This window comes from Talpa europaea (genome assembly GCF_964194135.1).
Source record: "Talpa europaea genome assembly, chromosome: 2".
Taxonomy (NCBI): Eukaryota; Metazoa; Chordata; class Mammalia; order Eulipotyphla; family Talpidae; genus Talpa; species Talpa europaea.
The window spans coordinates 111,251,815-111,266,782 of record NC_140068.1 but is presented as its reverse complement, the minus strand read 5'-3'; the positions used below and the strand labels follow the sequence as shown (position 1 = coordinate 111,266,782).

General features: G+C 39.9%; 1 protein-coding gene across 1 annotated transcript; it reads left to right on the top strand.

Moving 5' to 3' along the window:
* Window positions 1–6,483: 6,483 nt before the first annotated feature.
* On the top strand, window positions 6,484–7,516 carry LOC311185940 (olfactory receptor 2H1-like; the record flags this gene model as incomplete). Its single annotated transcript, XM_084256825.1, has 1 exon — window positions 6,484–7,516. Exon 1 carries the CDS (start codon window positions 6,578–6,580, stop codon window positions 7,514–7,516), a length of 939 nt encoding a protein of 312 aa, XP_084112951.1. The 5' UTR covers window positions 6,484–6,577.
* Window positions 7,517–14,968: the final 7,452 nt, after the last annotated feature.

Here is a 14,968-nt window from a genome sequence, read left to right as displayed (position 1 = left end):
TGCAGCAGTGTGGACAGAGTTGGGAAGGATTATGCTAAGCAAAATAACACAAAAGGAAAAAGAGAAATATCAAATGGTTTCACTTATAGGTAGAACATAGCAAAACTGAACAAAGGGTCAAGGAAAAGACAAAACTTGCAAGCTGAGCATAGATATTAGGTAAACAGCAGGGAGGGAGAAGAAGAGAAGTCAAAACGGGGAGGGGAGAGAGCACAAGGCCCTATGGTGACAGATCACAGGTGTATGGTGGTGGGAGAGCTAGAGGGACTAACCTGAAAGAAGAACAATGATGTAAGAAGGTAATTAACTTTTTAGAAATATGTCAATAAAAATGTTTTTTTAACTTTTTCATGAATTTTCAAATCAGTTGTTAATTATAGCCATTATTAAAAACAAGTTAAACTTATAAGTATTATAACCAAACTTAAATAAAGTAGATTAAAAACAGTGGATTTTTTAATGCTGTTTTATGTTTGTTCATCTCTGCTCTTGTTTATGTCTACTGTGTCTGCAGGATAAATATAAACATATAGTGCAGTCATAGACCTATGTATAATGTATGCATAGTAGTATTTCCTATTCGCTTCTTTCCAATTCTGCATTTTCAGAGATGTCACATTGACAGTTTACAATTGGCTGGGGCGGGGATATGTACACTACAGAAATCAGCAAATGCTATAAATCAAGGCTTTTTTGTCTTAAGTTCCAGCATACCACTGTCCACATCCCTTTGGACCATATTATGACATGAGAGTTAGAACATAGTCCCAGGCCAAAGCTGTAACATACACCATGTAAAGGTAAATTGCTTCTGGTTTGCTTCTTGTATTTCAAAAGAACTCATTTCACCAGCAGCCAATAAGCACATAGCATGGACCTGAAGCCATGTTAATCAGGCACAAAAGCTACAACCCGGTTACCCCGTGGTTGAATTTGTGCTCGTCCTTTGTCATCCTCCATGGTTCACCTGGCTTTTGCAGTGACTAGACTGCTGAATTAAATAAGGACCCAACAGTAACAACCACATCTGCAGGCCCATGGATTCATCAGGATCTGGACGAGGGCCAGGATACCATTTAATAACTGACCCCACAGGCCCCCACTCTAAGCAGGGAAAGGCATGATAATGATTCAGCTACATCATGAGCATTGACTTAGTGTCCCACGTCATCTTCCCACCCTAGGTACTATAGTACCACATTAATACAGTGTGGTCCAACTCAAAAAGAACTAAATGCAAAAAAAAGGAAGCTTAGAACTTTTAAAAAATGGAACCTGAACGGATGAATCAAAGTTTGAGGGAAATAGCTGGACGCCTGGGGGATTGCTGGCAATGCTGGAAGGAGAGATCACCCCTTCTTCCCACTGACAAAGAAAGGCTGTGGGTAAACTTTTTGCCTTCCAGGGTGATGCTATTTCTGGCATTATACCTCTAGATAGTCCCCTGCTCCCTCCACAAAAATTAAAGACTGATTAATTGTCTGTAGACTGTGGAACCCCAGGGCCTAAAGAGAGTTAATGAGAACTTCCTCTCCATGGAATGGGAGTCCTGGGAACCCTCCCCACCCCCGCCATGCCATGTCAGCCTTTCCACCTCCAGTGTCAGTAGAGCAGAGGTTAACCTCTCACCAGACCAGGAGCAAAGCCTGTCAACAAAGTCAAAGCGCTCCTTCACCAAGAGGTACATGACCCCCTTGGCCTCACCTTCCCTGATGGACTGATATTTGCACAGTCTCTGCACCAGCCTGTGTGGGCTCAAACATCAGCTGCAGGCCTCCTTAACTAGATAGTAAGCTTGAAGATTTTTAAACTTTCCTTTCCTCAATTTCTTCGTAGTCAAAGAAAGGTCATAGTACATTGTGTTGTGAAGAGCTGAAAGTATGCTGGGAAATTTTATTTTTTTTAATATTTTATTTTATATAATTCTTACATCATTTTTCATTTTTGCACAATGTATGCATTTTCATTTTGGTTATATTCTGCATACAATTGCACCCTCCACTTATTTTGACCCTAATCCTTCCTCTCTCTGCCCCTCCCCCCGGAAGTGTGTCTCTGGTTTATAGTTGCTTGTTGATTATGATTTTTACTTTCTATTAATTAGTCTTTTTCCTGGTCCCTTATTTAGGTTTTCTAAATTCCTGCTATGAGTGAGACCATCCGGTATTTTTCTTTTTCTTTCTGGCTTATTTCGCTGAGCATGATCCCTTCTAGCTCCTCACATGTTGCTGCAAACTGCATGTGTTTATCTTTTTTGAATGCTGAGCAATATTCCATGGTGTATATGTACCACATGTTCTTGATCCAGTCATCTATTTTTGGGCATGTGGGTTGTTTCAATAGCTTACCTATTGTAAATAATGCTGCTATAAACATAGGGATTCAGGTGCCCTTTGGAATTAATGTATCTGTGTCACTTGGGTAAATACCTAGGAGTGGAATTGCTGGATCATATGGAAGCTCTATCTTTAGTAGGTCAAGAAATCTCCACACAGCTCTCCATAGTGGGTTGGGCCAGTTTGCACTCCCACCAGCAGTATAGGAGAGTTCCTTTTGCTCCATATCGTCACCAACATTTGTTGTTGCTAGTTGTTTAAGTATGTGCCATTCTCACTGGTATGAGATGGTATCTCATGGTAGTTTTGATTTGCATTTCCCTGATTACAAGTGATGTTGAACATTTTTTTCATATGCCTGTTGGTCATTTGCATTTCCTCTTTGGAGAAGTTTCTTTTTAGCTCTTCTGCCCATTTTTTGACTGGATTATTTTCTTTGTTTTTGTTGAGTATCATCAGCTCTTTGTAGATTTTTGTGATCAGTCCTTTATCATTAATGTTGGGTGCAAAAATGTTCTCCCAGTTGGTGGGGTTTCTCTTTATTTTGGTTATTGTCTCTTTTGCTGTGCAGAAGCTCTAATTTGATGTAGTCCTAGCTGTTTATCTTTGCCTTCACTATCTCTGCTTTGGGTGATGTGCCTGTAAAGATGTCTTTGAGGTGAATGTCATGTAGTGTTTCGCCTATATTTCCTTTTATGTATTTTATGGTTTCAGGTCTTATGTTTAATTCTTTAATCCATTTTGAGTTGATTTTTGTGCATGGTGTGAGGTAGTAGTCAAGCTTCATTCTTTGGCATGTAGCGACCCAGTTTTTATGCTGGGAAATTTTAAATGAGCAGTGGGGCATCAGAGCTCTATTGGAATGTTCACCAATTTCCATAATATAAATATTCCTGCCATGGCTGATACAGTGGTTTAATATTTATCTGAAAAAAAAATCCTGAAAATGAGATAACCAAGAGCTCGTATGAGCCCACTCCAGCACATCACACGTCCTTGCTCTTAAAAAGGTGCCTCATCTGAAGCATTAGCAACCCTAGTATGATCAAGACCTAACTGACAACTCAAGGATGCTCATTCTTCTTTATTTTGTTAAGTTTTCCTCTTGATATCTAAGTGGAGGATAGGCACCCATTAAGAGTTTTGTCATCACTGACAGAATAGATTTGTATTTGACCAGGAGTGAGTCAAAAGTTCGTTCTCCTATGAGACATTAGTTTCCTCAAAAAGGGAGCACCAGATTAGAATTAAACAGAGTATAGAATCTTGGCTTTTGTACCTTCTGGCTAAATGACTTTGGACAAGTTATTTAACCTTTCTGAGACTGTTTGCTTCTGGGTAAAATTAGGATCATGATGTCTTCTCTCTGCAGGATTGCTGTGAGGATCCCCTGTCCAGGGAGCTGCTTGGCACCGTGCTCCCCACATAGCAAGCACTCAACTAATAGCATCTGCTGACAGCAATAGCAGGTAACAATCACTGTCTGCCTCAGATATTTGTACAGTAATGGCAATTTACGTGCTGAAAACCGAATAAATGCATAAGCTTATGAATGAAGATGTCAGAGACAAAGGGTCTAGGAGTAAAAATGACAAAAAGGAAGCATGGAAAAGACAGTGATCACAAAAGAAGGGAAAGAGTCACTAAGAAATAATCTAGAGAGATTCAGAAATAAGGCAGAGAAAGGGGGTGAACTGCTTTTTCTCTTGGGCATTAGCAAAGTGCCTTACCTTATAAGTGTAAAAAGTTGTTTAGATAAAAATGCATGGATAAAACAATGGTTGGATATTAGTTAGAGTAATAAAGTTTATGTTATACAGAAAACAAATGAGAGAGGGAGTGCTAATGGGTCCGGTCTTCTTTTTTTTTTTTTTTAAAGATTTATTTATTTATTTATTTATACAAGCACTGGGCACAGTCAGAAGCGCGGGAAGGCGAGAGAATTCACCAGAGCCAGAGCGGAGAGAAGAACAGGCAGAAAGTCCGAAGTACACTGCTGAGGGGAGCAGCGGGCGGCAGGAGAGGTCTGCACGCCATGTGGGACCCTCACCGGTGGCCGGGGATTGAACCTGTGCTGCAGAGGCTGCGGGCAGCTTCTCAGCCCAGCGCTCAACCGCTGCGCCACCAGGGGAGGCCCGGGTTGGGTCTTTTTAATGAAATATACCATTGTTGTTTTTCATAAAGTACCGTACTTGTAACATTTTGACAGTATGGGATTTCTCCCCTCAGGTGTATTCATCATCTCTCACTCCATCAAAGCACCCTTAGTCCTCCACTAGGTCCCCCCTCCTCAGCCCTCCCCCTCTCCTGGATGCCTCAGATCTATGGTTGCTTTCCAGGGTTGGTTTTAATGTTTGTCTTTGACCCTTTGTTTGATTTCTCTATAGCCCATGGTATGAGGTTTCTTTTGGGGGTGATGATGTTCAGAAGCTGATAGTATTGGTCACATAACTTGAGAATATACTCAAACTCATTTGAGGGTGAATTTTATAGTATGTGTGCTATATACCAAAAATAGAAAACAGAGAAATGATTAATGAAAAAGTTAATATTTGGACTTTGGAGTGGGAGGGTAATGGGAAACTGGAGCTTCAGAATACTTGAAATAGGTCCAGATGGCTTCACAAATGAATTCCACCAAACATTCAGCAGGCAATTAGTCCTATCCTACACAACCGCTTTCAAAAAATAGAAAAAGAAGGAATACTACAAAAATACTTGAAATATTTGTTCAGTTACATATCCTCATTGGTGGCCATACCAAGGACTCACTTTATGCTTTACTCACACTTCAGTTTAAATATGTAAGAATATAAAAACTGTTTAGATATGTCCTACAAGGGAGAAAAGAAAGAACCAATCAAAAAAGATGAAAAATAGTTATCTCAGGAAACAAGGAGATACAACGAAGCTTAAACATTAAAGATGGAGACCCTCTGACTGGAGGTGTTCATGCCACCTTAAGGCCCCCAGGGCACTTTGGCAACTGTCCCCCACCACTACTGTCAACTGGCCCCCAGTGGCCTCCCTATGTCCACTAAGAAGAGAGGACACTGAGTCCTTTTGTCTCAATTCCCAGTGTCCACAGGCTCTCGCCCCACATCCAAGTTGGCCACCTATGTCCCAACACTTCTCTCTGTTGAAGAAAACAACTCACTTCCCTCCTCCAGGAAGCTTTCCCTTATATGCCCTCCCTTCACTCTGCAGACCCTTTTCTCTCCTCATTCAGTGTGATGGCGTTGCTCACCTCTCAGTCTTTGAGCATGCCCCTATGAACTCCTCCATGACTTTAACATTCTTAAGGGCTCCCTTGCTTTCTGCCCTGAAGCTTCTCAAAGCAGGGACCGAGCATGTGGATCAATTTCACAACCAGTGAACACTGCCCATTCAATGACTGAGAGTAAAAAAGATCTAAGAACGGGGTCTCTAGACATGAAACTCTCTCTCACAGATAAAACAGTCCATCATTGATATACTTTACAAATAAAGAAACATAAATGGAATGTGAATAACTAAAAAATCATCAATGGCTAGAGAAAGAGCAACCGCACAGAGAAAATTTATATTCAGAAAATTCATTCAAAATACTGCACTTTGGGGCTTCCCTGGTGTCACAGGGGTTAAAGACATTGCTATCAAGCTATTGCCAGCCACTACAGCACTAGTTCAATCTCCAGCCAGCCAGGGAACAACCCACATGGTGCAGCAGGCCTCCCCTGTCGTGCCTACTGCTCCCCTCAAAGTATATTTCAGTAGATCTTCCTGGTCTGCTCCCCAATCTGTCTGGTAAATCCTCTCACCTCCCCACACCTCGGGTCTACACCTCACTTCATGTATGCTTAAATAAATTAATCTTTAAAAAAAAAAACTGTACTTTTCCAGTTCTTCCAACAAATATATAAGAGATAATACAACACTTAGACCAGCACTTGCATATAATGTATGTAATAAATGCATGTTGAATTAATTTTAACATAAGCCTCCTTAGCATCTACCTAGTAATCCTGAGATACAAATGTGAGGTTCCCTCTGTTTCCAACACATGGTTTCCTCATTCCCACTGAACCTTGGAGGAACAGGGAGCTGTTAGAAGGTGGTGCGCATGAAAAGGTGCTACCTGAGAACAGCAGAAAGAGGGACTTGTGCCTGGTACCGCCCAACAAGCACTCAAGCTGAGTTTTAGAGACAGTTGGGCCCCTGCCTCACAGCTCTCTCCCTCTAGGTCCACACAGGAACAGGCCATGGTCAACCAAAGCTCCCCAGCAGGCTTCATTCTTCTTGGCTTCTCTGCACACCCAGGACTTGAAAGGATCCTCTTCGTGGTGGTCTTGATTTCTTACCTCCTGACCCTGGTGGGCAACACATGCATCATCCTGCTGTCTCTGCTGGATCCCAGACTCCACTCCCCAATGTACTTTTTCCTCTCCAACCTCTCCTTCTTGGACCTCTGCTTCACCACAAGCTGTGTTCCCCAGATGCTGATCAATCTCTGGGGCCCCAATAAGACCATCAGCTACTTTGGTTGCTTCATCCAGCTCTTCATCTTTATGTCTTTGGGGACTACTGAGTGCATCCTTCTGACGGTGATGGCCTTTGACCGCTATGTGGCTGTCTGCCAGCCCCTCCACTATGCCACCATCATCCACCCCCGCCTGTGCTGGCAGCTGGCCGCTGTGGCCTGGGTTTCTGGCTTAGTTCAATCACTTGTCCAGACACCACCCACCCTCCGCCTGTCCTTTTGCTCCCACCAGGAGATAGATAACTTTTTATGTGAAGTCCCTTCTCTAATTCGAATTGCCTGTGGAAACACCAGCTACAATGAGATCCAATTAGTTGTGTCCAGTGTGATCATTGTCGTTGTGCCCTTCAGCCTAATCCTTGTTTCTTACGGTGCCATTGCCCGTGCGGTACTGAAGATTAAATCTGCAAAAGGACGAAAGAAGGCTTTTGGGACATGCTCCTCCCATCTCCTTGTGGTCACCCTCTTCTACAGCTCAGTCACTGCTGTGTACCTCCAGCCCAAAAACCCCCACGCCCAAGAGAGGGGCAAGTTCTTTGGTCTCTTCTACGCAGTGGGCACTCCTTCTCTTAACCCCCTCATCTACACTCTGAGGAACAAGGAGATAAAGAGGGCATTCAAGAGGTTGCTGGGGAAGGATGAGAACTCCAGGGAGAGCTGAAGGAGAACTGCTTGTGGCTTTCTAAGTTATGAAAGCTTCTCTGTGATTAGTGAGAATTTTGAGATCCCCAGTATGCTACTTTCTCCACACACACCCCCAAATACTGCAGTGTTTCACTGACCATGTGTTACTTAAGCGAAAATAAAAAGTGGGGAGGAAAAGGGAGGGAAGTAGGGAAGAAAGAACTGGGTTAAGGTAGGTATCTCTGACTCCGTAAACGTAAATACTGTCATCCAGCTAATTATTAATATTTTTACTCTTCTCCTTCCTGTTTGTCCTATTTGCCCTACTAGAGGTTACATAACTTTGCCATGCCCACCATTAGCTATATTATCTCCCTCCAATTGTTATGGCAATATGCAGAGATAGCTAACATGCACACCCTGGAGAACTTATACATGTCCATAAATATCACATAAGCATAGTCTTGAAACACAGCTAATCTGAGACTTGGTAAGATATCTTCTGATCTTTCTGGATCATGAAAGAATGGGAGACTTGTTAAGACCTCTAAAATTATCTTCAACTCTTCCTGTATCTTCTGAGAAACTATCATGAGACAGTTCCTTAATGCCTTCCATGTTATATGACTTCCCTACATCCTTTAGTCTATAGCTGCAAAATACACTGGAAACAGGAACATGAAAAACATGTTATACAACATGGTCAAGTAGGATTTATCCCAGGGATGCAATATTGGTTTAAAATCTGTAAATTAATTAATGTAATTTATCATATCAATAGAATAAAACTCAAAAATTTTATGATTGCTTCAATAGAAAAGAAAGCATTTGTCAAAATTCAATACTCTTTTATGATAAAAAGCACAATTTATGATATAATGTTTCTCATTGATTCCTCAACCTACTAAAGATAGAGCTTCCATATGATCCAGCAATTCCACTCCTAGGTATTTACCTAAAGGACACAGAAACATTAATCCCAAAGAACACCTGCACCACTATGTTTATAGCAGCACAATTTACAATAGCTAAGCTTTGGAAACAACCCAAAAGCCCAAAAATAGATGACTGGATCAAGAAGATATAGTACATATACACAGTAGATTATTACTCAGCATTCAAAAAAGATAAACACATGCAATTTGCAGCAACATGGATGGAGCTGGAAGGGATCATGCTCAGCGAAATAAGCCAGAAAGAAAAAGAAAAATACCGGATGGTCTCACTCATAGCAGGAATCTAGAAAACTTAAATAAGGGACCAGAAAAAAGAATAGCTATAAGAAAAAAAAAATCAACAAACAACTATGAAGCAGAGACACACTTGGGGGGGGAGGAGGAATTAGGGTCAAAATCAGGGGGTTGCAATCTATGGGGAATATAAAAATTTAAAAAGTGAAAAATAAATAAATAAATCTTTAAAAAAGTTTCTCATTGACTACATAGGTCTATAGATTCAATAAAATCTCTATCAGAAAACTAGAAGACAGGCCTCCCCTGGTGGTGCACGAGGTTGAGCACAATCTTGTGAAGCTGTCCACAGTCTCTGCAGCACCGGTTCGATCCTGGCCGGCCAGCAGGGTCCCACCTGGCACTGCAGACCTCTCCTGTCTAGCCCGCTGCTCCCCTCAGCAGTGTATTTCGTCAGTCTGCCTGTTCTGTTCCCCACTCTGTCTCTGGTAAATCCTCTCACCCTCCCACACATCTGGCCTGTACCCTTGTTCTTCTATAAATAAATAAATCTTTAAAAAAAGAAAAGAAAACTTGCAGACTTCTTTGTACAATTGAAAAGCCGATTCCAAATTTCATATAGAATTACAAGAGATCCTCTGGAAGAATGTAAGATTCACACTACCCAATTTCAAAGCTTACCTACACACCAGCAGTAAGACGTGCAATGTGGTAGTGGCACAAGGATAAGCATAGTTGTTAGTGGAATAAAATTGAGAGTTTGGAAATAAGCACATATATACAAGGACCAATGATTTTCAACAAAGGTGCAAGACTGTTTGTTGGGGGGAAAAAAGTGTCTTCAACAAATGGTGCTGGGACAACTAAATAGACATACGCAAAAGAATGAAGTTAGACACCAAACACCATATAAAAAATAACTAAAACAGATCGAAGATGTAAATAGAAGAACAAAAATATAAAATTCTAAGGGAAAAAAACATAAGAATAAATACTAATCACATGAAATTTGCAAATGATTATTAGATATGACACCAAAATCATGTGCAACAAAGAAAAAATCATAAATCAGACTTCATCAAATTTAAAAGTTTTACACTAAGAAAGTCATCAAGAAAGTGTACCACCAGGGCCTCCCTGGTGGCACAAGGGCTTAGGCACTGTAAAGAGGTCTGCAGCCTCTGCAGGACGAGTTCGAACCCAGCCGACCAGGGAGCAACCTACATGGGGAAGTCCTCTCCTGTCACGCACTGCTCCCCTCAGCAGTGGATTTCGGTCAGTCTGCCTGTTTTGTTCCCCACTCTGTCTCTGGTGGGTCCTCTCACTCCCTGCATCTCTGGCCTGTGCCCCAACTCTTATATGTATAAATCAATAAATCTTTACAAAAAACAAAAAGTGTACCACCAAGAAAATGTGCCAAGTCAAACACTGATAAGGTACTTGTGTCTAAACCTCATGCCCATGAGAAGGACCATACCAAAAACGGAAAAAAGAAAAGGAAAGAAACAAGTGTTGGTGAGGGTGTGGAGGAAAAGGAGCCCTGGTATGCTGTTGGGTGTAATGTAGACTAGTCATAAAAAATAGTATGAGATTTCTCCAAACACTGAAAATACATCTACCATAAGATCCAGCAACTCCACTCCTCAGTATCTATCCCAAAATATAAAAACAGGACCTCCCTGTTTGCGCAAAGGGTTGAGACAAACCTATGAAGCTGTCCACAGCAACTGCAGCACGAGTTCCATCCCTGGCCAGGGAGCCACCCACATGGCACAGCAGACCTCTTCTGTCTCTCCCGCTGCTCCCCTCAGCAGTGTATTTCAGTAGATGCCTGTTCTGCTCCCCACTCTGTCCCTGGTGAGTCCTCTCACCCCCCACACCTCTGACCTGTACCCCAGTTCTTGTATGCATAAATAAATAAATCTTTTTAAAAAACAATAAATATATATAAACACTAATTTGAATTGATATATGCACTCCTGTATTCATTCCAGCACTGTTTACAATAGACAAGCTATGAAGACAGCCTCAGTGCCCAAAGATAGATGAGTGGATAAAGAAGATGTGGCATATTTACACAGTGCAACACCATTCAGTTAGTAATACAAAAGATAAGATCTTGCCATTTGTGATAACATGGATGAAACTGGAGGATTATGCTAAGCAAAATAAGTCAGATTAAAGTCAAACACCAGATGATTTCACTGATATGTGGTATATAAAGAAACAAAGCAAAGGAACAGATTAAGATAAAGCAAAGAAAACCCTTGAAATCTGACAACAGAACTAATGCTACCAAAGGCAAGATGGGGAAATTGTGAATAAGGGGGGGAGGGTCTCAGTGAACCATAACAGAGGATTATTAGCTGTTTAGTGGTAGACATAGTATAACATGCTTTTAGAGAGGTATGAATCTATAGCCTTAAAATATATGGAGCTATAAACCAATGTTACTTCAATAAACACTTTTTATTAAATAAATTAATAAAAATTAAGTAATTAATTAAAATAAAATATATAGGACCTCCCTGGTGGTGCAAGGGGTTAAGCATCAGCACTATGAAGCTATCCGCAACTACTGCAGCACAAGTGCAATCCCTTGGCCATTCAGGGAGCTGACCCACATGGCACAGCAGACCTCTCCTGACTTGCCCACTGCTCCCCTCAGCAGAGTATTTCAGTAATGCACCTGTTCTGCTCCCCACTGTCTCTGGTGAATCCTCTCACCCCCCGCACCTCTGGCCTCTACTCCAGTTCTTGTATGCATAAATAAATAAATCTTTTTTAAATAATAAAAATTTCAAAAATAAAATATATAAATCCCTCTTATAACTCAATGATAAAAAGGCAAGCAAAATTTTAAATGGCCAATAAGTATAAGAATGATACTCAATATGGTTAGTCACCGGGAAGTGCAAATCAAAATCACAGTAGGATGACAGTTATATCACTATTTTTAAAAAAAAAGAAGAAAGGAAAGAAAGAAGGAAGGGAGGTAAAAGAAGAGAAAGTGGAAGGGAGGATCAAATATCAAGAGAAAGAAGAAACAACAAAAAGTAGTTGGAAAAAGAAAGTTTTGTCAAGATGTGGGGGATGAAAAATGACACAGCTTCTTAGAAAGCAGTTGGGCAGTTCCCTAAAGGTTAAACATAGTGTAACCTTATGACCCAGCAATTCCATCTCTTGTGTTTACACCCAAGGGAATTAAGAATGTGTGTTGATACAAAATTTGTGCCTGAATGTTCATAGCACGATTATTCACAATAGCCAAAAATGTGGAAATAACCACAAAGTTCATCAACTGATAAAAGAATAGGAAAGAGAAAATACATGATAATTCTTGATTATAGTGTGATAACATAAAGGAAGGAAATGCTCAAAAAATGGGGAGCATATCAAAAATCCAGAGAAATCAACTTAAAGGAGCTCTGAATGTCAAATATCATACAATCTGTATAACAAAATAATAAATAAGTAATGGACAGAGAATGAAGTAGTATCAAGTAGTCATTGCTGATATAAAGAAAATCACAGACCAGGGAATCAAATAAAAAACCCAGAAATAGGGCCTCCCTGGTGGCGCATGGGGTTAAGACACAACACCATGAAGCTATCCACAGCCATTGCAACAGGAGTTCAATACCCAACCAGGGAGGTGACACACATAAGGCAGCAGACCTCTCCTGTCTCACCTGCTGCTCCCCTCACTAGTGTATTTCAGTATATCTGCCTGCTCTGTTCCCCACTCTATCTCTGGTAAATCATCTCATCCCCCACACCTCTGACCTGTACCCAGATCTTGTATGCATAAAGAAATAAATCTTTTTTAAAAACCATAAATAAAGTCACACATACATGGACAATTAATCTATGATAAAGGAGCAAATAATATGCACAGAAACAATGATAGTTTGATCAATTAATGGTACTGGTAAAACTGGACCACCATATGCAAAAGAATGAAACCTGATTACTGCCTCATGCTATGCACAAAAACCAACTCAAAATGGATTAAAGACTTAAACATAAGATCTGAAACCCTAAAATATAGAGAAGAAACATAGGCAAAACACTCCATGACATACATCTTAGGAACATCTTTAAAGACTTTTTCCCCTGAAGCAAAGGAAGTGAAGCAATGATAAACAGCTGGGATTACATCAAACTAAAAAGCAAAAGAGACAAAAACCAAAGCAAAGAAACATCCTACTGATTGGGAGAAAATATTTGTACTCCACACAACTGATAAGGGACTGATTTCAAAGATCTACAAAGAATTCATATAATGCAACCAAGTAAAGCAAACAAACCAGTCAAAAGATGAGCAGAAGAGCTAAAAAGACACTTCTTCCAAGAGGAAATGCAAATGGCCAACAGGTATATGAAAAAATGTTCAACATCACTTATAATCAGGAATATGCAAGTTAAAACCACAATAAGATACTACCTCACACCAGTGAGAATGGCACATATTAAAAAAAAAAAAAAATGCCAGCAACAAATGCTGGTGAGGATGTGGAGGAAAAGGAATTCACCTACACTGCTTGTGGTCCAACCACTATGGAAAGCTGCATGGGGTTTCCTCAAATCACTAAAAATGGAGCTATCATATGACTCAGCAAATTCCCCTCCTAGGACTCTACCCAAAGGACACAAAAACACTAAATCAAAAGGAAACCTGTACTCTGATGTTTATCACAGTACTATTTATAACAGATAAGATATGGAAACAAGATAAATGCCCAAAAATAGATGACTGGATCAAGAAGATGTGGTATATATACACAATGGAATACTATTCAGCAATTAAAAGATAAACCCATGCCATTCGCAGCAACATGGATGGAGCTGGAAAGAATTATGATCAGTGAAAAAAGTCAGAAAGAAAAAGAAAGATATCAGATGGTTTCACTTATAGGAGGAATACAGAAAACCAAATAAGGGATCATCAAAGTAAAAAAAGAAGACAAAACTAGCACACAACTATAAATTGGAGACATTCAGCAGGGGAAGGGGTGGAGAGAATTTAAAACAGTGGCAGAAAGAGCACAAGAGACTATGGTGATGCCGCACAGGTGACTGCATGGTGGGAATTTTGTGCAGACAACAGCTGACACGAGAAATCAAACATTGTACAAAAATGAACAATGCTGTAAAACATATATAAATATTTTTGAAATATAAATAAATAATTATTGCTTTATATTTTATAATTATTGCTTTATAAATTTGAGGCCTGGAAATGTGATACCACCATATCTCTTTCTTCTTTGTCAAGATTACTTTTGTTATTCCATATGAATTTCTGTAGTGTTTGTGCTAATTTCTTTTTAAAATGCCAGTGATATTAATGTTGTCCCAGTGTTTATCTTCACCTGTTTTCCTTGCGTCTACAGATGAATCCCCAAAAATGTTTCTGACATGTATGTGACATATTTTGCCTATATATTTCTATGTATTTTATGGTCTCAGGTCTTACATTCAACTATTTTAATCATTTTTGTTGTTTGATGTGTATGGTATGAGAGTGCAGTTTCATTCTTTTGCAATGTCACTCCATTTTTCCCAGTACCAATTATTGAAAAACTTTTCTTATTTCAGTGTAAATTCCTTACTCCTTCATCATAGATTAGTTGACCATATATATGTGGCTTTATTTCTGGGTTTTCAATTCAGTTCTACTGAATTGTACGTCTGCTTTTGTTCGAATACCAAGCTGTTTTTATTACTATGGCTTTGTAGTATAATCTGAGGTTTGGGATTGTGATATCTCCATTCTTTCCCCTTTTAGTCAAGAGAACTTTAGCTATTCAAGGCTTTGTGATTTCAGTTGAACTAAAAAGTTTCTGTACAGCAAAAGAGATAGTAACCAAACCAGAGGCATCCTACAGAATGGGAGAAAATAGTTGACACCATAAAACCAATAAGAGGCAAATATCAAAGGTCTACAGAGAGCTTAAGCAACTCAACAAAAACAAAGCAAAACAAAAAAACAAAAACAAAAAATGGGTAGAAGAGCTGGAAAGACACTTCTCCAAAGAAGAAATGCAAATGGCCAACAGGCATATGAAAAAATGTTCAGCATTACTTATTATGAGGGAAATGCAAATCAAAACCACAATGAATTACCACGTTACACCAGTAAGAATGGGCCATACTTAAAAATTGGAAACAACACATGCTAGCAAAGATGTGGAGAAAATGGAAACCTTTACACTGCTGGTGAGAATACAAACTGGTCCAGCCACTATGGAAAGCTGTGTGGAGGACCCTCAAAACATTAAAAATGGATCTACCAT